The sequence below is a fragment of the Prunus persica genome, chromosome G1 (genome assembly GCF_000346465.2).
Source record: "Prunus persica cultivar Lovell chromosome G1, Prunus_persica_NCBIv2, whole genome shotgun sequence".
Classification (NCBI taxonomy): domain Eukaryota; kingdom Viridiplantae; phylum Streptophyta; class Magnoliopsida; order Rosales; family Rosaceae; genus Prunus; species Prunus persica.
Genome location: NC_034009.1, coordinates 11,580,372 through 11,605,429, shown reverse-complemented (window position 1 = coordinate 11,605,429; position 25,058 = coordinate 11,580,372). Strand labels below are relative to the sequence as shown.

Genomic DNA, 25,058 nt, shown 5'->3' with positions numbered 1-25,058 from the left:
TGAAACACATAATTTGAAGTTGAGCACAATAAGAGAAGAGGCTTTTGAAGTATTGTATAATCAATTAATACATCATTTGGAAGCACAAGATGATGATATCTCATACTTGAATAATATAACATAAGAAGAGATTCACAATATCCAGAGCATGATGGAAGCACATGATAAAAAAGAATCTCTCATCTCCCAAGAACATAAGCAACCATAATAAAAACAGTAGCAGCGTCACCAGTCCATGTGAAGAGATCATCTAAGCAATCATAAAGTAGCAGCTTCAGTTCACTTGAAGAGATCATTTACATAGTACCAAACTTTGTAGAAGAAAGTAGGACCATATTTTTCATCATATGGAAAAATCTACTTTCGCACAATCTCAAAATTAAAAGTAGACTTCCAAGGCAATCTAGAAAAATGAATGAGGGCAACGGAACCACTAGTGTAGTGGTTTGGAGTAATTGCTCCACTAGGCAAGGTCTTGGATTCGAGTCTTAGCATCCGTGTAATGTTTGTGAGTTTAGTATATTATCGCCCCCTCTCAAAAGAAAAGGTTCTTAAAAAAGAAAAAAGAAAAAGGGCATTATCGTCCAACCACTACAAAATACGCACCAAATGAATAATACCCTTATATTAGGAGAGAAACTCTCATGCAACTGAGATGACAAGTGTTATTCCCAGCCAATAACACAATCACACATCACTTTTCTATCTATCATTGTTACAAGAAAGTTTTTTTTCCTAATTACATCCTTTTTGGGGGGCTCCTTGAAAAATACGTATTGCATAATATTATCTTCCTTGAAACGACGCCGTTGTCAACGAATTCCAAAACGGAGCGTCGAAGATCTGTCACCATTTCCAGAACCTGCAGAGCTGTGTCTCTCTCTCTCTCTCTCTCTCTCTCTCTCTCTCTCTCTCACTTCTCGATTAGTCAGTTGCTGAGCGAAGCCATGACCGGAGGATGTAGCATCAGAGCCATCTGGATCCTCAACCGTCTCGACGCCGTCGTTTTCTCCAGGTCTTCCCTTCACACATTAACCTATACTCCTGTCATTATATATTGCACAACCACAAACTTAGCTAATCTTAGATACAAATTTTCTGCTTCAATTTCCAAAATCCAATCGAATTAGCACCCAAGCTATTGATTCTTTTCAAATCCAAGGCCCTGATGGGTTTCTGAGGAAAACCCAGCAACAAAAAGTTGTTTATTTCATTAACTTGATTGAGTTAAAGCCAACCACTTGGATGAGGATCTGTTTCTGCATTGGTGTGCAAAAGCTAAGATTGGAAACTGGACTCTCTGGTTGGTTGGGTTTCTTGGCAGCCAAACAGGGATTTATGAAATCTGAGTCTTACTGATTTTGTTTTTATTCTTAATTTTTCTACTCAGGAGGTTTCCGGTGGTAGAGAAGCGATGGAGGGGAACTTGCAAGAGCGAAAACGAGACCTCTACCGAGGGTGATCTTAATTACAGAGTATTTACTTCACTTCCTAGTGATTCAGAGTTAGCTGCTGCATTTGTAGATAGAAAGAGAAGGTCAGTTGAAAATCGAAAACCATTTGTGCTTTGTTTCTTGTTTCTCTTGTTTTGTTTTCTTAGGCTGTACCTATACGAATCATGTGAGAATGTGTTTACAAATATTATACAGCTTGAACTATGAGGGCGGTGCGTTTGAGTTCTAAGAAAATGTGCTAATACTGCTTCATTGATTTAAATATGTTAATTTTATGAGTTACATGTAGTATGTAGCTTTTCTCTGTGCTCTCACTCTCACTCTCATGCTTGTTGGGTTTTATGTGTTTCTTGCATTATGTATATTACAAGTGATTTTTGTTGGTTATGGTAACTTTACTGCGTTTCTGATTCTCCAATGTTACTAACCCTTTCTTTAATGTGTTTAGGGAGGGGTCTCTTCGTGGGTTTGGGGTACGTGTGAGTCAGTCAGCTGAGGGCTCAGATTCTTGGCTTGATGATCCTATTACACGTCATATAATAGGAATTTATATAAACAAAGAAGAGGACGGTGATCGTAATGTGCTATGGCCTTTAATCTTGCACACAAAGGGCCATTATGTCATCCTTGTATTTCCGTTGGTGGAGCCCAGGCATCTGAAGGCGTATGTGACATTATGTAATAGATCTGATTGTGGCAATGCTGTTGGAGTGGAGGACAGTATATCTTCCATTCTGCTTGATCTTCCGTCCATCACAGGGTATGGTAAGTTACTTGCAATGTTTTTTAGGAAGAATATCATACTTAGAAGTGTTAGTTGTTTTCTCATTCTCCTCAACATCAAACTGATTTCGGAATCAACTTGTAAATTGACCTATGAGCAGTGCCTGTGAATTAAACTTATGGGGCACATTAAATTTTTTAGAATGCATAATGAGATTAGTGTGTCCCAGATGTATGTGTAAATTAAAAACCTTCTTTTACACATTTCTTGTTCTTGCCTTCAATTAATGGATGCAAGTGATTCCATTTTTTCTGTCTTTCACTGCATGTCTTTCCTCCATTACATCAGAAGGGAGCTGCGCTTGCATGTTTTTATAAACTGACTTCTACTTGTAATTGGCATGTAAGACTTTCTCCAAAGACATTAAGCAGTTCTTTTTCTTTTTCCCCCTAGTGCATTTATGGTGGCACATGCTATTGGTGACATAATAACTGGCGATGTGGGGGAACCTGAGGTGGTTGTAAGTGCATCTCCATCTGTGGGTGGGCTGTTAGATTCACTAACTGGCAGTATAGGGATATCAAGCATCTCCTCGAGGGCGAAACCTGTAGCTGCACCAGTTGCATCCTCAACCCCTTCCAGTGGTGCTGTGACAGGAACTGTTACATCAGATGCTCACAAGACTGGTTCTAGGACTTTAGATAAAGATGCACTTCGAACTTTCATAAGTAGTTCAATGCCCTTTGGTTGGTACTTTTTATTATGGTATTTCTCATCTCAGATTTCTTTACTATCGTTATAACTAGTGGCAATTTGGTGGATTACCTTGCCTTTAGTTGTCTCTGGTTTGTGTCTAATGTGCTTGTTGATCGTACATATAGGAACACCGTTGGATTTGAGCTTCCCCAATATTATTTCCATTAAGGTTAATGGCTTTTCACAATCAGATCTTCCTCCAGCAGACCTCAAGCAACCAGCATGGAAACCTTACCTATACAGAGGAAGGCAGAGAATGCTATTCTCAGTTCATGAGACTGTCCATGCTGCTATGTATGACCGAGACGAGATTCCAGATAGTATATCAATTTCTGGTCAAATCAATTGTAGAGCAGATTTAGAAGGATTGCCTGATGTGTCCTTCCCCTTGAAAGATCACATTGAAGTTTTATCATTTCATCCTTGTGCTCAAGTTCCAGAAAAAGGTATTGATAAGCAAGCTGTGATGTTTTCACCACCATTAGGCAATTTTGTTCTAATGCGTTATGAAGCAGTCTGTGGTCTTGGACCTCCCATAAAGGGATTTTACCAATTGTCGATGGTCTCTGAAGATAAAGGTGATTTCTTATTCAAACTGCGGCTAATGGATGGTTACAAATCTCCTCTCACTATGGAGTTTTGTACTGTGACTATGCCTTTTCCGATGAGAAGGGTTGTATCTTTTGATGGCACTCCATCCGTTGGAATAGTTTCCACTACAGACCATTCTGTGGAATGGAAGATTGTAATGGGTGGGAGGGGACTCACCAAAAGTATTGAGGCAACCTTCCCTGGGAAAGTTCAGTTTGCACCATGGAAACCTAAAAAATTACCTCCTTCTAGTTCGGCCTTTGGAAGCATAGCTGATGAAGATAGCGATATTGAGACCGATGGTAACAATAATAGTATGGTAAATATAGATGAATTCCTAATGGAGAAAATGAGCAAGGATCTTCAGCCAGCTGATTTGGAGGAGCCATTTTGCTGGCATGCATACAATTACGCCAAGGTATTTGCTTCCTCTATGTTTTTCTCATATTTAGTTGGAGTTCTTGCAACCAAGAATGATGTCTTATAAAAAAAGTCTGTTGGCAATTGGAAATGTTGTTTCCATTCTAGTGGTTCAATGTTGGGAAAGGAATTAGATTTGGTCCCATTTTGTTATTATACTCTTGCTCTTGTGTATCTTAATGAATTGCTTACTAAAAAAGGTAACGAAACTGCAAAATATGTCCAGCATAATTTTTATTTCTTTTTTCTTTTTTCCGAGCCAGTCAAGCACATAATTTGTTTAAATGGAATTTTGTATTTGTTTAGACATTTATTGAGGAGCTAACAGAGCCAGGCATTTTCCGACTCATGTTTGCAGGTGTCTTTCAAGATTGTTGGGGCTTCCTTGTCTGGAATATCAATTGATCCAAAATCGGTAAGTTTTGCTTCCTTAATTCTCCTCTCATGGTCTAGTTCATCACAGCAACCCAGAAATAGGTAACAATAGGAGTGTTTTTTGTTGTATTTAGGTGCTATATATACTTATATCTTTCGGTTTCCCATTATGAAATTAAGATGTCCTCTTTTTACCACGTCGATACATGCTCTCTAGTTTCTATCAGAGTTATCCACTTTTCCAAATCTCAGCATGCGCAAATCTGACCATCACTTCTGTTTTCCTGTTGACACATTGAAACTGCATAGCATTTGCTTGTTTGCTGGCTCTCTTAATTGTTTGTGCTACATGCAGGTGAGCATTTATCCAGCTGTCAAAGCACCAGTGGAGTTCTCAACTCAGGTACGTTTTTCTTCAGACTTCTCTATTTTCAAGCTCTACTTTCTATGTTGCAAAAAATGTTGGCATGGTAGAGGCACTGACATGAATGCTGTAGTTGCAGTTAATTTTGCGTCTTTCTTTCATGACTTTTGGGTATCATGTATAAACTTGCATAAATATCATCATGGCAGTGCTACAAATAATTTTCAAATCTTCATTAATTAGTTCGACCAGAGTTATTTCCAAAGGGTATAAGAGAAATTCTTCTCGGTTCCTCTTTTCTTCTGATACTATTAATTATTTAAATGTGAGATTTGAGTATGTACTTGTCGGTCTTTCACTTGGTAAACAGGTTACTTCTGGGGATTATATTTTGTGGAATACATTGGGTAGGTGCCCATCTGCTGCTGCAACGAAAGTATAGGGGATTGATATTGATGGCAACTCAAGAATTTAAAATGTAAATTCAGGGTCAACGACGCGTTCTTTGTCTAATCGACTGCACCCTGATCTTGACTAAACCTGTTCTTTGTGTTTTAAAGTCCAATGCATATGGTGGGACAATTTTTTTCAACTTTGGGTCGTCCTGTTTCAGCAGTATTCCAAGTCCGAGTGTAGTGGGACCGACACTTCGTTCGTAGATAGGGTTGGTGTTTGAAAGATGGAAGTTCAAGTTTATGGTGTGATTCGTATGGAACGGCTTTCAGACATTGAAGTTTCTGAAGAGATCATTCATGTAACTCATATAGTTTTCTTGTTTCTGTTGTCAGTCCTTTAAATTTGGTCCCCGAACCACTACAATTTACAGGTTCCTAACCAATAAAAGAAGACTTTTAATTAACATTTACAAATTGGATGGTCTACTCTTGGCAACAACATTCTAACAGAGAGTAGTCAAAAAAATTCTACCATCCAGGTCCCCAGCTTCACTACCGGAGCCAGCCGACGATAGTGACGCTGAAGGCGCAAAGAACCCAAGATCCGATCTGATTCTGCCTCCTCGGAGCACATGTCAACCAAGGCATGTGTTATGTGCATAGTTGAATCTGCATTTTATCTCCTGACTTGCATGTTCTCTCTTCACAGTTCACTCTCCTCTTTTATTCTTCCAGAAAGTGTCTAGAAGAATGGTAGAGATCGTACGGTGCCCATAGGTGATCGACGGTGCATGGCTTCCTGGAGTCCAACCTCAACCATGGCTTACCCTTCCCACTCCAATGCAGAAGACTAATGGGACCTGGGTGGAGGCTCCTACACTTTCCTTCAAAGTTGTCACCACCTAGTCCATGTTGGTTCCACCTGTGATCCACAGCCTTGATGTTTCCAGCCAAAACCAGCAAAAATGGCGGCAAAGACCCCAAATTGTATAGCCTCTTTCTCTTTTGCAATGCCATCCACTCCTCAACTTTCTGTGTGTACCCTCCTTTCCTCCATTTATCCACATCCACCACCATCACTCCTGTGTTGAAATAACATGGGTTTCTTCCCTGAAACGTCTTTGACAAATCCGGGTCAGACCAAAACGTATTGGTGAAATACTGTATGAAATTTGCCTGGCAATATTCTGGTGCAGCCACCACCTTGTCTTCCATGTCCACACTCCATAGCTTGGCAATGTCGTCCACCACAACGAGGTCTGAATCCAAGTAAATAACTCGTCCCATGTCGGGTGGAAGGATATTAGCTAGATAAATTCTTGCATAATTCATAGGCTGATCCAATGCTTGTCTTATAGACTTTGATATCTTCCCACGAACCCGGTTTGAATCAAAGGCATAAGTCTTGAAGTTCAAATAAGGGAATGTAGACTTTATACTTGAAAAGAACTCTGGTGCAATATGCGCTGAGAGAAAGTGGAAGTAGAGATTTTCAGGGCATGTTGAGTGTTGCAACAAGGAGAAGACAGCAGCCATGGTGCCCCGGATGTAATTGGCATCCAAGGTCATGGCCACGTGGATGCCGTCTGCGTTCTTGGAGCCACATTGCTCCCCATTTTTAAAGGAGGGGGCTTCACGGAAAACGGGAAGGTCAGGGGAGCGACGGTGAATGATGCCCAGGCGAATGCCGAAGGTGGTGGTGAGGGGGTGGAGGAGGAGGATGGACAGGAGGCCGAGGAGTATAGGGAGAGGGGTTGAAGTACTCCACGACGCCATCTTGTCACGGCGTTTGTTATTAATTTTTTGGGATTCTTTCGAGGCTTATAAGGGCAAAGGCAGGAGAGGCCATTGACATTAGAAATGCGGGTTATGCATGGGAGAGGTAGGGACGTTAGGTAGGTATAGAGAGAGAGAGAGAGAGAGAGCATAAATTGTGAGGAAGAGAAAAAAGGTCGGAAAATCTTAGATTAAGGAAGACTTGAGAGTTTTTGGTGAAGCCAAAAAAAGACTAAGAACAAGGGAAAGATTTATTGCCCTTTTTTTCTCCGAGTATTTTGGGTTGCCGAAAAGTTAAACAGAGGTTTTTTGTTTACAGATATTTTTTTGTTGCCTTTTATTTTGTTTTTAGTTTTTTCCTAACTGTGTTCTTGCCATGCATCTATACCAAAGTTTAAAAAAAAAATAAAAATTATATATATATATTTACTTGTATAAATTCCTCTCTACTTCCTTGATAGTTCTTTGTTTCATTTCCAAAAAGATTTTGGAAATACCCCTTTTAAGACAGTTTAGGCCCAAGTATTGATTTGTCTTGTAATGGTAATGTCAAAGCGGATAAAATTTTTGTTTCAAAAAACAGAAGAGAAAGCAAAGTTTTTTATTATTATTATTATTTTGGTTAGTTTGATCCAACGGTTGTGAGATGTGACATCATCTAGGGCCCTCACTATAGAATCACTCTACCAATTGAATGATTTTGTAATGCAACGAAATTCTATAATGAGGGTGCCATATATACTCCTTATGCGGATCATCATATTAATGATATGATCATTTCATTAAACTTAAGTAAAGTTACTATTCAAATGAATAATTTAGTTAATATAAATGTCCACATCTATTGTCTATATATGACACACTCACCATATAACGACTCATGTGCAACAAGTTGGAATGTGGCATGTCATGGCTGAATTCTGTGGTGGGTGATCAACAAGTGTTGGGCCCACTGATATAATGGGCTGAATAGGCCAAGGGCCCCATTACAAAGAACCTGTTACTTTTTACAGACAAGTTTTACCCCAAACCTAACAGTAACTTTGAAGGGTCAATTCAGCCATGATAAGTAATTTGATTTTGATTTCAATTTCAATTTCAATTTCTTTATCTTATTCCAATTCAAAAAGACCTAATACTTTTGCATGCCAGTTCAGCTGAATATAAGTTATAATTAGTAGAATATTTAAAAATAAAATATTTTAATCTAGCATGCAGGAGTGTCTAAGATCTGACAAATTATATTGGTACGAATCCTAAGTTGTCTGTGATTAATTAATATATTATTAACGTTAAGAACTTGAGATTGAGATCCTGCTGCTGCTGATATACATTGTATTATTCATGTCACGTTAGGCACATAATCAATCCACTTATAACATATCAACATTATAATCATTATGTGTTACATTCCCTTTTTCTTAATCTTATTTTCAATCCATGCAGACCAGCTTATAAGAATTTTTTTTTTTTTAAATTTTAAATACTATTGGTTTTCTTTTTTTCTTCCTCTAATGAAATGAAGCACTAGACGCAAACAAATATCAAGAAAATTACAAATGACTCACTAGTGGAGTGGTTTGAAGCAATTATTTTCTCATGAAAAGTTCTGGGTTTGGGTTAGTGTATTATCGTCTCTTTTAATATGAAATGATCTCAAAAAAAAAAAAAAAACAAGAAAAATTAATTAAGCAATTGTTTGGCATGAGATGCTTCACAGCACAATATCTTTTCGAAGTATGCAAGAGGTAATCATAGGTGATACAGTCCAATTAGGATCTTGTTTACTGCTTTAAACATGTATTAAAACAAAGGATTAAGAGTTCCAAGATGTCGGCATTTTTATCTTTTGGTCCACCATTGCCAAAAGCCTAATAACACTTTTCATTCTCACTCATTGGAAAAGTGAGAGAAATTAAAAAAAAAAGAGAGAGAATAGAAGCATCTTCTAGATTTGTCTTCGTGAAATCCAAAAACCCAAAATAGGGTTTGAGTGAGTCAGAAATGTAAAAGTAGGTTGGCTTAACAAAAATTAAAAAAAAACTTATTAATAATTATTATAACTTTTGGAGAGGACAGGGGGTTTGGAGCAGAGGGAACATGATGGCCTCCATGCTTACATATCCATGCCTGAAGTGCCTGCCTCTCTCTCTCTCTCTCTCTCTGAGATAGAAACTCATATTACCAATGGCTTCACTCAAAAAAAGAGGCATGGGAAATGGAGTCACTCAATTACATGAATCTCTCTTGAAACTCCCCACTTCTCCTTCTCTCACAGGTCCACTACTGCCAAAATTTAATCAACTGGATTTCACTGACTCACTACGAGTTGGTCCAATATGAACCGGACTGCGCGATCTTAGATAGATCCTATTGTATATAATTATGTGTCTATTTTTCTTATTCTATGATAGCGAAGAGTAGACTCATGCAATAAAAGTTACTGTATACTGAAACGCACTTAATGTAGATTGAGACAATATCGATGTACTGTGAGGAGTTGAAAGAAGTGGTCTTCCGCCGCATATTCGGTGCCCCAAACCAGTCCTGGGCTTTTTTTCAACACAAAATTGTATCCTGTCAAAATAGTGTTAAGAGCTGGCGAAATGGATAAGAACTTGGGAATCTACTGTGCAAAATGGACAAAAAATACACTACTGCGGATTATGTACTTGAGGCCTTTAGGTAGGGAAAGTAAGCGAATGAGACAGCAGAGAGGCAAGGCAAGAGAAAGAAAACGAGTCACAAAGTCGCACAGCAAAATGATGCTTGCGTGGAGCAATTGAGAGAGATTCGAACTGTGATGTGAGGGCTTTGTGGACAAAAAAAAAAGCACGAGTGGAATGATGTGGCGTGTATAGAGGATTAAGATCTCTCTCTCTCTCTCTCTCTCTCTCTCTCAAGCTTCGAGATAGATTTTGCATTTCGGTTTGGCAGGGCTCGAGGACTTGGAGACTGTGTCTTCTGGTGTGTGTGGCAGAGTGGAGGAGTTGAAGAGTAAAATTATTGTTATAATTTGGTTTGGTCACTTGGGTGAGGTGAGGGCTTTGTTTTTGTGAGAATGTGGGGGCAGTTTGTGACTTGGAAGATTATGGCCACTTAAAAGCTCCCCAACATGCCTTGTTTGCTTCAGAATCTTTAGCACCTACTAGGATGTATCATGTCATTCTTTGGTGGGAGCCATCACCCTTCCCCTAGATTAGGATGTATCACAATTAATTTTCTCTTAATTAAAGTGTTTTAATAAAATTGGTATAATCCAATTTTAATGATATTAAACACTCCCCACAAAAATTCAACAGGTCCATAGCTCAATGGTAAAAGTATTTATTTGTAGACTAATGGTCTCATGTTCGAACTCCAATAGCATATTCTCTCCCCTTCCAAACTTTTATTCAATAATTTTTATAAAAAAAAACCCCTCAAAAAAGAAGAAGTGGGTTTTTTTTTTTTTTTTTTTTTCATTTTGTGACTTCTTCCTTGATTATGGGTCATGAGTATAGATACTCAAACCTAGGATAAACCCTTGAAATTGCCTAAGGTAGCTAGATAGAGATTTAAATGTAGTTAACTAGTAAAACTCTTGCTAATATTAAAAGAAACACAGTTGGGCATGTCCACCACTTGAGAATTTGATTGGCCTTTTGAGGCTCTAATCATCAAGGTTCTTCTAACATGTGGTTGACTTGTTATTTGCAAACTTGGTTTAAGCTAATAATTTTGCACAATGGGTGAATTATTGAAAGTTAACAGTAGTTTAATAGGTAAAGAAGTAACTTTGTATTAGTGATTACTTTTCATAAATTTAAAATCACTTCTAACCCTTTTGAAAATCAATATTATCACATATGGCGATTTTTTAGTCATTTTGGATTGTGCGAGATTCTCTCCATATCAATTCAACATGTTGTTGCATTTAGTCACGGGAGAATATTTACTCATATTCATCACATTTTGCTTTATACTTTTGTTTGTTTATCAATAAAAACTCTCGTTTATTCTTTTTAAAAAAAGATTTTTTTCACCACTTTTTAGTATAGTACAACTCCACTTAGAATTTGAATATTGTGCAAATTTTAGTGAACACTAACTAAAGAGAAGACAAACACGTTAATTTGGAGTAATATGATACGCTATATTCATTGATGTTGAACTTATCTTTCGTAGAAATAAAATTCAATTGTAAAGGCTCACTTTAAAATTTCAAAAAAAGGGAAGTCAAAGAAGATGAATAGGACTAATCAAACCACACCATTTCAGTCCTTTTTTTTAGTACATGAACTTGATCTCCATAACCAAAAGGAGTTTTATAAAAGCTTGAGAGTGAAAACCCATGAACTTGATCATGATGAAACTGAACCAGAAACTAAATTCCAATCCTTGTTGGCTTGTACTGCTCAGCTGTGCACTAAAAACATTTAACATGTCATCAAATGGCACTCCAAGTGAGAGAGTGGTGGACTCCACACAATACATGATATACATTTAGGCAAATTCTATGCGCATGGTACAGTAGCACTCACGGATGCTCCTTAGTGCTAAAAGAAAAAAACAAACACCCCATATAAATACTAACCTGTCACAACACGAGAAATTATTATTTTATATTTATATACTGTCACCTCATGTAATTAATATATATTTAAAAATTTATATTTAAAAATATAAATTAATCGTCCACTTATATTATAAGATGCGATGTGACAGAATTTTTTTCATAACACACAATCTCAAATCTTTGGTTCTACAACATGTTTGGAAAAATATATTGTGCGCGTGAAAGCATGGTGTGAGACTCATGACATGGCGGCTGAGCAAGCCCTCTTCTTCATTCTATGATTCATTTTGGTCCCACCAATTGCAAATGGAGCGACCATGGAGGGCCTGGTGGGGCCAACATGCCCCGAAATTGAAATACATGGAGGGCCTAGGCAGTAGGGGAGCCAACCAAGTGTGCCAAGGAGTTGGGACACATGGTTGATGATGTGTAGCTTTGTAGGGTCTTTCATGGTGGTTGTCGGGGGGTGCACAAGGCCGATGACTGGGACCAATTATATATAGGATTTGAGATGTTGCATATACATGATTTCATTGATTTGGGTTGGAGGAGAGATATAATATTGCATTCTAAAATGAGTGTATGTACATGTTTTGTATCCTTTGCTTGTGTTCTTGTATACTGGGCTAGATTTAAGCTTCTATTTAGTTATCTTACCACTATAGATTTCAAACCTCCAACCCTATGGATCAAACAAAAGCTCATACTCAAACCTAAATTGTTTGACTCTAGCTAAACTCCAAAATAATGTCATTTTAGACACAAGTATCATATTAGCACGGAAAGTGTAAATTTATGTTTGAAAGTACTTATGAAATGGCTAAAAGTGTTTCATGACAATCAAAAGCATTTATAATATCATTTAGTCGAAAAATTTATAAGTGATTCTGGGTCACAAATGCTCTTTCTAGAAAAGCACCTAGTAGGTGTGCTCATCTAGTAATCCGGGAAACACTTGGATTTTCAATAAATCTGTCGCCTTTCTTCTAATAGAAGCACTTCGGAAAAACACATATTTCCGAACGAGCTCTAAATGTAAGATTCCCAATATGCTAATTATGCCATTAGTTATTGGGAGAGCTTATGTTCATATCTACATCATTTTAGACTACCATTAGTTATCTTATCAATATAAACCCTAAAATCATATACTCGCACATGTCGTTATGAGACTGGTTATTGTGGGAGGAGCGTTACATACGTCCGTCGTATCATGGGAACAAAACTCATAAAAGAGCTTTTTGGGAAGGGAATAGAGTTTAAAAGGTGGGTTAGTGGGACCAAATGAGGATTATAGATAAAGTCTTTCAAAATACCTTTATTTGTCCCTTCAAATTACCGTTTTTTATTTTTATATTTTTCAAAAGAATGAATTAGTCTCAAGTCGAAGTTAAAGAGAAAGATTTTGGTTCCAACTTTTCCTCATGTAAAAGGTGTTGGATAGGGGGACTTACTTTGTTGACACTTGATAGTTTGGTTTGGTTGAGACTTTTTAAGTAAGATTTGATTCTAACAAAGCTAAGTGGTTGACCATTTTTGTGGATGGAGATGTGTTGAGGGGAGAGAGAGAGAGAGAGAGAGAGAGAGAGAGAGAGAGCGAGTAGGTCTATTGGGGCTAAGCAGCAAGAAGATTGCGTGCAGAAGAAAGAGAGAGTGTGTGGTGTGGGCTTTGAGAGAGATAGTGTTTGAGTTTGGTGATGCGCGTGCAGCACAAAGAGGTGGGATTGTGGTCATAATGGGGGCTGCCAGCCACATCGATCTTTCATAAGATTTATTCATGACGCCATACACATCCTGCATCATTCCTCTTCTTAAAACAGAAAATTTTGATTCTAAACTCACATATTTCCATCATTGCTTTCCCAACCGTTCTAAATTCTATATTTTTCACCTCTATACATACAGCCTAGTGCCTATCCTACAAAGGTTGCTTTTGTATTGATGTTTATCTTCCTTGTCATCTATGACAATATTCTATTATCAACCCTGTTTAGTATCATATGTTATCAAACTGTCAATTTTAATTGTTTATCGAATAAAATTTTTGTTCGAACTTTGAGTGTGTGTAGACTAGAATCTAACAACGTAACTCGTTGAGCTACTTATTTCATCAACAAATAAAGATGAATGAGATTCGACCATGAGACCTCTTTTAAATAAGGAAGATATTACTAGACAATGTTCTTGGTGTGCATATAACCCTAACCCTAAAACCTATTTTGAGGAGAAGCTTCTTCATAGCTAGTTCATGATTTGGAATTATTGATATATAATCTTCAGCAATAGTCTTGAATTAAAAGCCAAGGAGAACCAGAAATGTGATGGAGGAAGTAGTTTGTGCTGGCTGGCTATGAAACTTCCTTGGAAAGCCCAAAAAGCACTAATTACCCCCTTTTCCTTCAGAGTTACTGTACCTCCATTCAACTTTATGTCTGACCAAAATTAACAGGAAAATCATTGTGTGAGAAAAATAATTTTTCTTTTCTGTCGGCAGTACTCTTGGTAGATGAATGAAATTATAAACCGGCAAACTTATTTTGGATGTTGGCCTGTATGTTAGTTTGTAATGATAGGGGCCTCAGTTTTGCTAGATTTAGGCTAATCAAAGTTGAAATAAGTATTGATATTGCTAATCAAAGTGAGGCTAAACAAAGGATAAATGCTTTAATAGCAATGCCATGGGATGGGAAGGATCCATTTATTTGAGGGGTAATTATAATAAGGAAAAACCAACTCGTTTGAAAAGATTTAAATAGAGTGAATATATGAGTCGAGACATGTATCGAGATCTCGTATTTTACTTTCAACTCATGTCTTAACTTGATCTCGACTGTGATACAATCTTGACATAACTTAGAACAAGTTCGTTATCAAGCGTTTTTAAAAAAGTTTAGCTTTTAATTAACCTGTGTAAATGAGTTGTTTGTTTGAAGAAACCCTTCTAATTTGAAGGTGAAAATACAAAGATGATAATGCCACCGTAGCTGGGTACATGAATTTGCATGGAGAATAAAAATGATGTGAGGAATGGGTTTTTGATTTAACGGACTGGTCTCCCCCTAATTCAAGGATATTCTCATTATTTTTCAGCCACGCCTGATTCCTTTTGTTTTTGGTTTTGTGAACGAAATTATTATTGTTTTTAACTTATAATATATTTTGGGCACGTCTACCTTTTGTCTTCAGCAGCATCTGCTTGCTCAATCCTGCTCAGGAATTGGCAGCATTGTCCCTATCAACCCGTTGGTTGTTTTCATCTTATACTGTATTTTTCACCTTTCCATTTGCCACTACCTCCTCATATTCAAATTTGGAGTGCTCATATCAGAGGTCTTTTTATTAGAGTTCTCTACGGAGGTGGGTATTTGAACTCGAGTTAAAGAGGATGGACATACTGCCTGATGTAGAACAGATGGACATATTGCCTGATGTAGAACAGATGGCAGAAGCAATTGAAGAGGAGTTGGTAAAATGCAAATTTGGGTTTCGAGCTCGGAATCAGGCTCATGACCGATCGATTCGAAGAGAACAGTGTTAGGAGTAAAACTCATCGCTTTACCATGATGTATGGGCTTTTTCGATCATCCAAGATCGTTTAGTAGCCCAAAATCTAGTTTTAAAGTTTTTAGAAACTTTGTTATTTTCTATTTTAATTCTTTTGTTATTTCTAGGGTTTTTAGGAGGATTTAAACATATTTTACCGATGGTTATGGTTATGTTTTGTTATTCCAATTTTATCAATAAACCTTGAGAGTTTCTCATATCTTTATGGTGGATTCCAGAGTTACATATTTTGGGATAAAGTTTAGCCAATCAATTATCACGCTGCATCAGTGCCTTAACTAACCGACGTAACCCGCATTTGTGTCTATAATTAGCTTGCAAGAAAAAAAGCTATAAAAAGCAAATTGAGCTTAGCAGCAAGCAATGATAATAATTATTATCATGCATAGGATAGGAACAAGAACATATCTATCTCTAGTCTATAATTATGTCTCTGTTTTATGAAGCTATGACTTAGATATAATTGCTTCTAATTGTGAATGCTGAATTTTGACCCATCCTATTTTGAATCTACACTCACAATTAACCCAATTAAAAGTTTCCCCCCAAAAAAAAAAAACATATTTATTATCTTCATCAAAATTGGTCATGATATGGTCCTTGTACAACATTATTCACAATTCGCTGGCTAATCACAAGCTGCTTCTGAATTCATTTCCCCAGTTCTTAGCACAATCAATTCAATTTACTAGCTAGGACCTCCCCTGTTTTTTCTGCTGATTTCTTAGACAGGGAGGGACAGAGCAATGAAAACTATGGATTCTGCCACAGCAGAAGACCATGCAAAATAAAAATGGTCAAGAAAACTGCAGACAAATTTTCTGCAACCAAATCAGCATGTGAGATATTAAAAACCAATTCATTTGATCAAATATGTTTTTGTGAATGTTTAATCCAAATGGATTTGAAATAAAGTGGAAACAAGAAATCATTTACTGGCCATGCATAGTTGGATTTGCAACCACTTATGGGAGAGAACAGTGATTGTCTGCTGACTGCAAGTAAGTGGAGAAGTGCAGGGTTGAGAGAATTCACAAAAAAAACAGAACAAAAATCTAAAGGAAAGAAAAAAAAAATTATAGCAAAAAAAAAAAATATAGGCGTGGGCATAAATTCCGTTGCCTGTTGTACCTGTCTGTGCTGTGCTGTACTGTGGAGAAAGATTTTTGCACAGAAAAAATAAAAATGGCAAGGCAAGGCATTTCAATATCATCATCCTTATTCACTTCATAATGCCTGCAATCATGATTCTTGGTTGCCTCACCCGCATGCCCCTCTAACCTCACTACCCCTAGCTACCTTCTCCAATCTCCATCCATCCCACTCTCTCTCTCTCTCCTTTCTCACTCTCTCACTCCTCACACCCACCTACCTATAAATTCCACACACCCCACCTCTCTCTCTCATCTCTCAATTCCTCACAAACTTCTCACTCCACAAACCCTTCTCTCTTTCCATTTTTCTCTATCCTACTAGCTTTTGCTACTTGTATCCACTTGTTCATTCATTTGGGTACTTTCATTTTGGTGCTTTTTCAATTGGGTACTTGTTTGTTTTTGTGTTTGTGTGCCAAAAAAAAAAAAGCAACCCAAATGGCTGTGTCTGGTTTTGAAGGGTTTGAGAAGCGCTTGGAGCTACACTTCTTTGGGGATGACCCTAAAAATATGGGCACTCTTGGGCTTGGCCTAAGGCTTCTTGACTTTGACTCCATCCAAGAAGTCCTAGATGAGGTCCAATGCACTGTGGTCTCGGCCGTAGCCAATCACTACTTCGATGCCTACGTGTTATCCGAGTCCAGCCTCTTCGTCTACCCTACCAAGATCATCATCAAGACCTGTGGGACCACCCAGCTCCTCAAATCCATCCCTCCCCTCCTCCGCCACGCGTCGCTCGATCTCGGCCTCACCCTCTCCTCCTGTCGCTACACCCGCGGGAACTTTATCTTCCCAAGAGCCCAGCCCTTTCCCTACACCAACTTCCAAAACGAGGTCGTTTACTTGGAAGAGTCTCTCCCCGCTGCTCTCTGCTACCGCAAGGCCTCCGTCATGCCCTCCAAAACCCCCTCGCACGCCTGGCACGTGTTCTCCGCGTCCACCCAGAACACGACGTGTCGTTTCGGAGACAGCGACGAAGACGATTTCTACACCCTCGAAATCTGCATGACCGAGCTCGACCGCGACCTCGCCCGCAACTTCTTCCGCCGTCCCGGCGACGACAAGAACGGTGATTCCGCCGGCAAAGAGATGACGGAGCTCACGGGGATTTCCCAAATTAACCCTAGGGCTCTGATCTGCGACTTCGCATTCGACCCTTGCGGCTACTCCATGAACGGGATCGACGGCGATCGCCACTCGACGATCCACGTCACTCCGGAAGACGGCTACAGCTACGCGAGCTTCGAGTGCGTCGGGTCGGTCTACGACGACCGCGAAGACGTCGTTCGGATGCTGAAGAAGGTCGTGCAGGTGTTCCGGCCGGCGACAATGTCCGTGTCGACCACGTGCGAGAGCCACGAGGTGTGGACACGTGTCGCGGGGGCATTGGAGCCGCTGGGGTTCAAGTGCCGGAGCTGCGCAGCAGATGAGTTCCCGGCTGCCGGAACGGTGGTGTATCAAACGTTCGTGGATCGCCGGAGTAATAATTACAATAATAAATCGTAATTAAGTGGGGGTATTTAAATTTTAATTAGAAATTAGGTGAAAATTTTAGAGGGATCGGACGGCGGAGGTGCGAGAAGAAGACGACGATGATAAAAATGGTAGAAAGAGAAAAGTGGGGATGTGGTGGGGATAAGTAGTAGAGATGATGTGGAAGCATTGGATGAAAAAGGGGGGTTTGTTACTACTTGGGGGTATGATAAGTAAGCGGTAGCATGATGATAATGCACCCCACTTAGGCATGTCACGCCTAAGATTTTGAGGTTTGTGGTGGTAGTAGTAGTAGTGGGGATTAAAAGTGCTTCTTTGTTGAGAGGTTTACTTGGAAGTTTTCTTTCTTCTATTCTCATCTCTTATTCTATTCATTTTCTTTCATTTCCTACTTCCTTTTTAGGGATTTTTTTCCGTTCCCTTCCCTTGTCTCCTTGTCCATGTGTTTTGTTGCTAATTACTTCATCAAAGAACAAATCCCTTTTTACATGTAGCGAACGGACGGTGAATATTCACACACACGAGATCATGCATAAAATTTCATTCAACTCTTTTAATATAAAGTCTACTCAATCTTGTACAACTTGGATCCTAAAAAACTACACCAACATAGTTTTGGACCATAAAACAACGTCATGCTAGAAAAATCCATTGAAATCTCTTTTGTGTTTTGTTTTGAATGCGTGGAGTGTCAAGCGTGGTTTGCATGCATGGGGTTGGATAAACTTTTCATGAACAAAATAATTCCTTCTCCATGATAATGCGCAATGGGGAATGAAGTCACGACCCCTCACTATGATGTCATCCAATAGTTCTTTGTCGCATATACATACACAACAACACACAATAATTATTGTTTTCTTTATTTTTTGGAATTCTTCCTTTTTAGCTTTCACGTTTTAGAAAACATATATAATTTGCACGTGATAATTATTAAGTTGATGAAGTTGTCGGAGACATGAAATAGCTACAGGTACAAAGGTGTGGAAGCTGCTATAATTACTCAAGACGAGTCGTTTTATGATGAGGGTGTCATATATGGATCATAGATGTGGACTTTCATATTAGCCATATAATTTATATGAATAGTAATTATATAACTAATATGAAGGTCTGCATTAGGAGTTCATATATGACACTCTCACTCACTACTAAATTTCGTAATTACTTATTGGGTTCGTATGATATAAAATTATTGCATACAGACAGCGCGTAAAAGTTTCTTCTGTCTTAAAATGGGTTCATTATCAATTTACATTAATTTTTTGGCCACTGGCCATGCTTTTGCTTCATTCGTGTACCAAATAAATTGATGAAATGTTGTAAATGGGTAATACTTTTTACAAGCCATTGCCCATTTCATGACAAAGACTTGTTTAAACCCAAAGGCCCAATTCTAACTGATAGTTATTGGGCCGGACTAAATGGTAGGTTCAACTCAAGTATGCTGTTATTCATTCTAGCCCTTAAATTAACATCTTGTTTTTTGCAGGGCGTGAGACAGTCGGATGATCCGATTGTGTATGATCGGTGTCCGACTGTCTTACGTCTTGCAAGACAGGATCCTATCTAAGAAGTGGCATGTTTGTTTTACCTTATTTTCAACAAACGTAGTCTAATGTTTGCTCAATTAAAAAGGTTGTGTATCTGATAAATACTTATGTTGACAGACTATGAATATGAAACATATTTTCATGTAAGATTCATCTTTATTCATTGTCCAAATTCATAGTTTGGCAGAAAGAAAGTATATATTAAGATGATTAATTAACCAAGGAAGAAGAAACTTAACCCATCAACTTTTAGAGTTTTTTAATATCAAAAGCTGAGATTGCGATGGAGAAAAAGCTAGACATCAAAAGCTCATAAGAACGACAGAATCTAGTGGGACTCTTTATGGGTCATGCGACATGCGTTTGGTCCCCAAATCATCTTGAAAATTGAAATTAATTTCTACCCAACTCAACCCAACCCAAAACCTCTTTTCTCCAAAAAGCAATTTTGGAATTTTCCTTGGCAACAAGGTTCAAGGTCTTCCTCACAAGTCGCAGCAGCACCCGACTGTCCATCTTGATTAGTATTCTCATATGAATTGAAGAAGAAACTTCCAATTTAAACAGACAAGGGTGATGCTAAAAAGATATGCAATTACTAAAGAGGTTTGGGGGATAGCATAGCACCACATATTGGAACTTTGACTTTCAATTGTAGGAAGAAAAAAAGAAGTCAAAATTGACTGCAATAAATAAATAAAAACTTTAAATTCAAGATATTATCTTAAATATGCATAATACGTTTTTTTAACACAAGCAATATTAGGAAAAAGAAAATCCGAAACCAGAACTTGAGGTGCAAAATTAACTGCGCTGCGCTTGGTCCAAAGTCATTGCTAAATATGAATGGTGATAAAATCAGATTTTTCTTTCGTTTTCCCCCTTTTCTTTTCTTCTCTTTTCTTTTCTTTTCTTTCCGCAAAGCAACCTACCCTTTCTTTAAACCTTTTTCTTGGTTAGCAGCTCCTCCCTCCTCTTTCACCTTTGTGAAGATTATTCCATTCCATGCCAGAACCCCACGTGTTCGCGTTAGAGGTTGCTTGATGCATTGCGTCTGATAACGTTTGCTTTCCGTTGATTTATTCCAAATTGTAAACTCAATTAAATCGCATTTTTGAATTTGGTGGTTTACACAAGGCAATAATTTATTAGGCTGCAATTTTAACGACTCAAATTCAAATTCAGTATTTATTTTATTTTATTGAAGAACATATTTTGTTAGATAAATTCAAACAAATACAACCAAAATGTGTGCAAGACGGCAAATTGTTTTAAAATAATTGCAAGTGTTGGAACAAAAATTCTTTGCTTAGCGTAACAATGTATTAACAAATACTATTTGAATTCTGAAATGAAAAAAAATTGTGTATTTTATGCATTAAATTACAAAAAAGGTCAGTAGCTTTACCTTACATGGTTTGGCGATTTCTTGGAACATGGGTTTCTTTTACACACACTAACCCACCCATGCACACATAGAATCTCATTCTTCTCTCTCTCTCTCTCTCTCTCTCCTTATCTCTCTCTCTTGAAAGAAACCCCATTTCGTCACCATTTTGCAGAGTCACAGACACAGACCCCATCTTATTTGGACTGTTGCTTTCTTAGGGTTTCGCATTCTTGAATCTTTAAAAAAAAAAAAAAGCTCTGTTCTCTTCTTGAGCCCTGATCTTGTGCCCTCAAAAGAAAGTAGAATTTGTTTTTTTCTTCTCTGAAAACCTCACGTTCTGTTGTGTGTCAAGCCCCATTGCGTTGTGTGTGTTGTGATCAAAGAAAGACCAAAAAGTTTTAACCTTTTTAACTTTATTCCTTTGGTCCTTTGGGTTTGTGCTTTAGGTTTTGTGTTGAATATCGTTTCTCGGTGGTGACGAGATTTGTTCTTTTCTGAGGAAAATTTTCCCGGAAAACCCTCTTTCTGTGAGGGTGGAAAAGGAAACACTCATGCAATTATCGTCTGGGAAACTTAATCCTCTGTAGTCGCAGCTCACAAGGTTCCATTTCTTAGTTCATTTTGCTTTTAGGGTTTTGTTCATTGTGCCTCAATTCTGGTTCTGAATCATGAGCTGTGCAGAGAATCACCACTTCCAGCGCCACAATGTCGAAATTCAAGGATACCCATTTCACCATTCCCACCAAGAATTGCATTTCAGTAGCTCTCTGCTTTTGGCCACGCTCGGTTTCTTTTAGGCATTTTCTGAAACACCTGGGCTGCAATTGAACTGGAATTGAATTTCTTGGTTCTGTCTCTCTCATTTCTCTCCCTTTTAGGAGCCATGGGTTGTGTCCATGGCAAGTGTTGCGGTCGTTACCCCCAGTCTTCCGATGGTGATCTCCGGGACTTCAGAGACGCTAGTCCGTACAGTGCGCAAAGGAAGCACATACTCTCAGGGAGGTCATTGGAGCTCGTCCCTGTTCCTTCACATGACTTCCGTTTGGAGTACTCTCTGCTAACGCAGCGTGGTTACTATCCCGACTCGCCGGATAAGGAAAACCAGGACAGTTTCTGTGTTAGAACGCAAGTCAGAGGTAACCCAAATATCCATTTCTTTGGTGTGTTTGATGGGCATGGCCAATTTGGTACCCAGTGTTCTAATTTTGTTAAGGACAGGCTAGTAGAGATATTAGCAAATGATCCGACATTGTCAGCTGACCCTGTGAAAGCTTATAATTCTGCCTTTTTGACGACGAATTATGAGTTGCATAATAGTGACATTGATGATACTATGAGTGGAACCACGGCAATTACTGTGCTTGTTATTGGGAATACCCTTTATGTTGCGAATGTGGGTGATTCGAGAGCTGTGGTTGCAGTGAAAGATGGTAATAGAATTATTGCAGAGGACTTGTCTTATGACCAAACACCATTTAGGAAAGACGAGTATGGGAGAGTGAAGCTTTGTGGGGCCAGGGTTTTGAGTGTTGATCAAGTGGAAGGGCTGAAGGATCCAGATATCCAGACCTGGGGTGATGAAGAGAGTGAAGGCGGTGATCCTCCCAGGCTGTGGGTTCAAAATGGGATGTATCCTGGGACTGCGTTTACAAGGAGTGTAGGTGATAGTACAGCTGAGAAGATTGGTGTTGTTGCAACTCCAGAGGTGTCAATGCTTCAGCTGACACCTAATCATCTCTTCTTTGTTGTCGCAAGTGATGGGGTTTTTGAGTTCCTCTCTAGCCAAGCCGTGGTTAATATGGTATGTTCACATGACCCATTATAGAATGCAATAAAGATCTACTTATCTTCTTTTTAAGTGTATCAACCTTTTTTTTTATTGATTGTCTTCATTTAGGCATTAATTTTGTTTTTGGCCTATTGTAGTTGAATTCCTGATTATGCGAATACCATGATCTCTTGCTGCTTTTAGTATTTTACTTTTAGTTCATTGTTTTTAGAGTTTTTTAAATTTGATTGCTACACATTATCAATGACCGAGGCAAATGGTTGTCTGTATGTACTCATGTTCATATATGGTTATGATCAATTATGATTAGATCGCTCTATAAATGCAAAAAAAGTATGGAAGAAACTTATATTGCCATCAGATAGTAACTTTTTATTTGGCATGTTAGGTATGTTGATAAGGCTATTATTTCATTGATATATCTATGGTGTTTATTGAGTCTGATCTCCAGATAACTACTGGCTGCGGTTTAGGCTTCTCATTTAGCATCATCATTAATGCTCTGCTCTGCTGTCATATTTGTACAGTAAGAATATAAAAAAGCAGCAATTGCTTGTATGCTTTCCCTCTCTAGCATCTGTAGCTGTTAGGTCTTCTGATCTTTTACAGTTTATAGCTTACTAGCAGTTAGCATTTGAGGTAGTTGCTTTATTGTGTCCATCTCATCTTATTACTCTGCATTCACTTCTACTTGGGTAATTGACTAATCTATTGATGGATTTAATCATGCCTGCATATTTGTGAGTTTCTTTATATGTGTAACTGGTTAGCATTGCCTTGGCTTCTTGTTTATTTCTTTATTCTTTCATACTCCACCAAAAGAATAAACATGTTGAACAATTTCTTCTCTTTATTAGTTTTTATTTCTATTTCCATTCTTCCTGCTTATGAATTTCCAAGCACCATTCTTCATACAGGCTTCAAAATATTCAGATCCCCGGGATGCATGTGCTGCCATTGCTGGAGAATCATACAAATTGTGGTTGGAACATGAAAACCGGACAGATGATATAACAATTATCATTGTTCACATCAAAGGCTTGTCTAATGTATGAATTATGTAAACTTTCTGGATTTTTTACTATTTGTTTTTCCATCTTCCTTTAGGCCGAGCCCAATGTCCCTCTGATAAGAACTTCTGTCAGTCACTACAGTGGTATATAGTAAATGTTCTTGGAAGTGGGGTATGTTTTCCTGAGAGGGGATTTTGGTGGGCATGTTACAAGTTATACTTTGTTTGAGTAAATTACCAGTGTACTAGTGGTTAAAGAATATTATTTCTGTTGTTTGACTTCTATAATAAAATTGGGCTTTTTAAATGCTAAATTTCTAGTCATATGATGTAGCAGGGTGAGACACAACATAGGATTACATATGCCCCATGTCCAGGACAAAGGATTAAATTTTCAAGTTGACTGACTTCTTGATATTATCTGCAATTTGAAGGAATAGATAAACTACTCATTGCTATCCTGCTGCTTCTTCCTTTGCAAATGACACATACAGAATCCAATATTAGCTTTAGAGGGCATTGTTTTCCTATATACAATCTCTATTCATTGGCTTATTTACCAACTTTTTATTGTGTGTCTCACAGTCAGGTGGTGGTGTTACTGATGGAACAAGTGGGACCAATAATAGACCAGCAACAAGGATGAGAAAAGTTTCTGAATCATCTGTTACCACTGGGTCAGAAGTTTTCCGTTCAGTGAGAAGTGATTCCTCAGAAGTACAGTCTTGTCAGCTTGTGCTTTCGATGAATCGGAGCCCAGCTATTGTTGTTCCGTCGCCTGCATGTCAGAGCCCTTGGAGTTGGTAGGTCTTTTAAGCTGTTTTATATCATTTTGTGACTTTTATGCTATCAGCTAAGCATTTACTTCCCTCTATTGACTGCAGTGATTGAACTGGAAGGCCTTACTGAAGCTGCCACACATCTCGTTATTTTTCTTAAGTGGTATTTCTCCGCTTGATGTTGCCTTTAATCCTCTGTGTCAAATAGAATCCCCATCAAGTGTCTGCCTGGAGGACACTTTCTTTTTTCTCTCATCAAATTTGATCATAGCAAATTTTTTTGTTTGGAGAGCCAGTATTTAACCGATGCCTTTGTTGAAATACCTGACTCAAATTTTACTGATTGCAGGATGTGGGATAGTGGTGCATCCAGTGATTAGCAGAAGCAGTCGGTTCTGCATACATATATGAAGATGTTCCTGAACGCTAATCTCTAGGTTCCCTTGCTAATCTCACTAATGACACAGTTTCTGACCATATTATATGCCTGGAGAACATTCCTTCAGCTGTAACCTTTGCATCTGCTAATCCAAGCGATGGAGAGGGAGGAAATGAAATGAAAGTAGGAGGTTCCTTTTCACGGAATTCATGGTCGAACCTTTCATGTACTTAATCGTGTACAATTTTTAGCTTCGGTTGTGATTCTTCATCTCTTAAAACTTAAAGATGATCAGTAGATATAATATATTGTGCATGTTACTCTCACTTCTCTATCTGTAACTATGATTTCCTCTTCATATAAATTGCATTTTTAACTGCTTTAGGTTAAGAATGTAAACCCTGCAATCAGCAATGAAGAGGTTGCTATATTGATGCAGTTACAATAACACCTGCTGTTTAAGTTTGTTAAAGATCAGAAAGAGGTGATGTTATTGGATGATGAATTTGAGCAATAATGTTGGCAGGCAGT

At 38.2% G+C, this 25,058-nt stretch overlaps 4 protein-coding genes across 5 annotated transcripts; 3 read left to right on the top strand and 1 right to left on the bottom strand.

Moving 5' to 3' along the window:
• On the top strand, positions 811 to 5,543 carry LOC18791331 (AP-5 complex subunit mu). Its single transcript, XM_007225619.2, has 8 exons — positions 811 to 1,015; positions 1,391 to 1,537; positions 1,903 to 2,214; positions 2,632 to 2,924; positions 3,060 to 3,943; positions 4,304 to 4,360; positions 4,676 to 4,723; positions 5,055 to 5,543. The coding sequence occupies exons 1-8, from the start codon at positions 948 to 950 to the stop codon at positions 5,124 to 5,126; spliced, it is 1,881 nt and encodes a 626-aa protein (XP_007225681.1). The 5' UTR covers positions 811 to 947; the 3' UTR covers positions 5,127 to 5,543.
• Positions 5,652 to 7,241, bottom strand: LOC18788689 (probable galacturonosyltransferase-like 4). Its single transcript, XM_007224864.2, has one exon. The coding sequence runs from the start codon at positions 6,853 to 6,855 to the stop codon at positions 5,803 to 5,805; it is 1,053 nt and encodes a 350-aa protein (XP_007224926.1). The 5' UTR covers positions 6,856 to 7,241; the 3' UTR covers positions 5,652 to 5,802.
• Positions 15,266 to 18,129, top strand: LOC18788942 (S-adenosylmethionine decarboxylase proenzyme 4). The gene has a single exon (XM_007222117.2). The coding sequence runs from the start codon at positions 16,570 to 16,572 to the stop codon at positions 17,635 to 17,637; it is 1,068 nt and encodes a 355-aa protein (XP_007222179.1). The 5' UTR covers positions 15,266 to 16,569; the 3' UTR covers positions 17,638 to 18,129.
• On the top strand, positions 20,615 to 24,926 carry LOC18791871 (probable protein phosphatase 2C 35). 2 transcript variants are annotated; one of them, XM_007222388.2, is made up of 6 exons: positions 20,615 to 21,169; positions 21,250 to 22,369; positions 23,275 to 23,406; positions 23,955 to 24,172; positions 24,254 to 24,311; positions 24,498 to 24,926. In XM_007222388.2, exons 2-5 carry the CDS (start codon positions 21,452 to 21,454, stop codon positions 24,258 to 24,260), a joined length of 1,275 nt encoding a protein of 424 aa, XP_007222450.2. In that variant the 5' UTR covers positions 20,615 to 21,169; positions 21,250 to 21,451; the 3' UTR covers positions 24,261 to 24,311; positions 24,498 to 24,926. The 2 variants fall into 2 exon arrangements, with proteins under 2 accessions (XP_007222450.2, XP_020410320.1); XM_020554731.1 differs by having other exon boundaries at positions 20,615 to 22,369.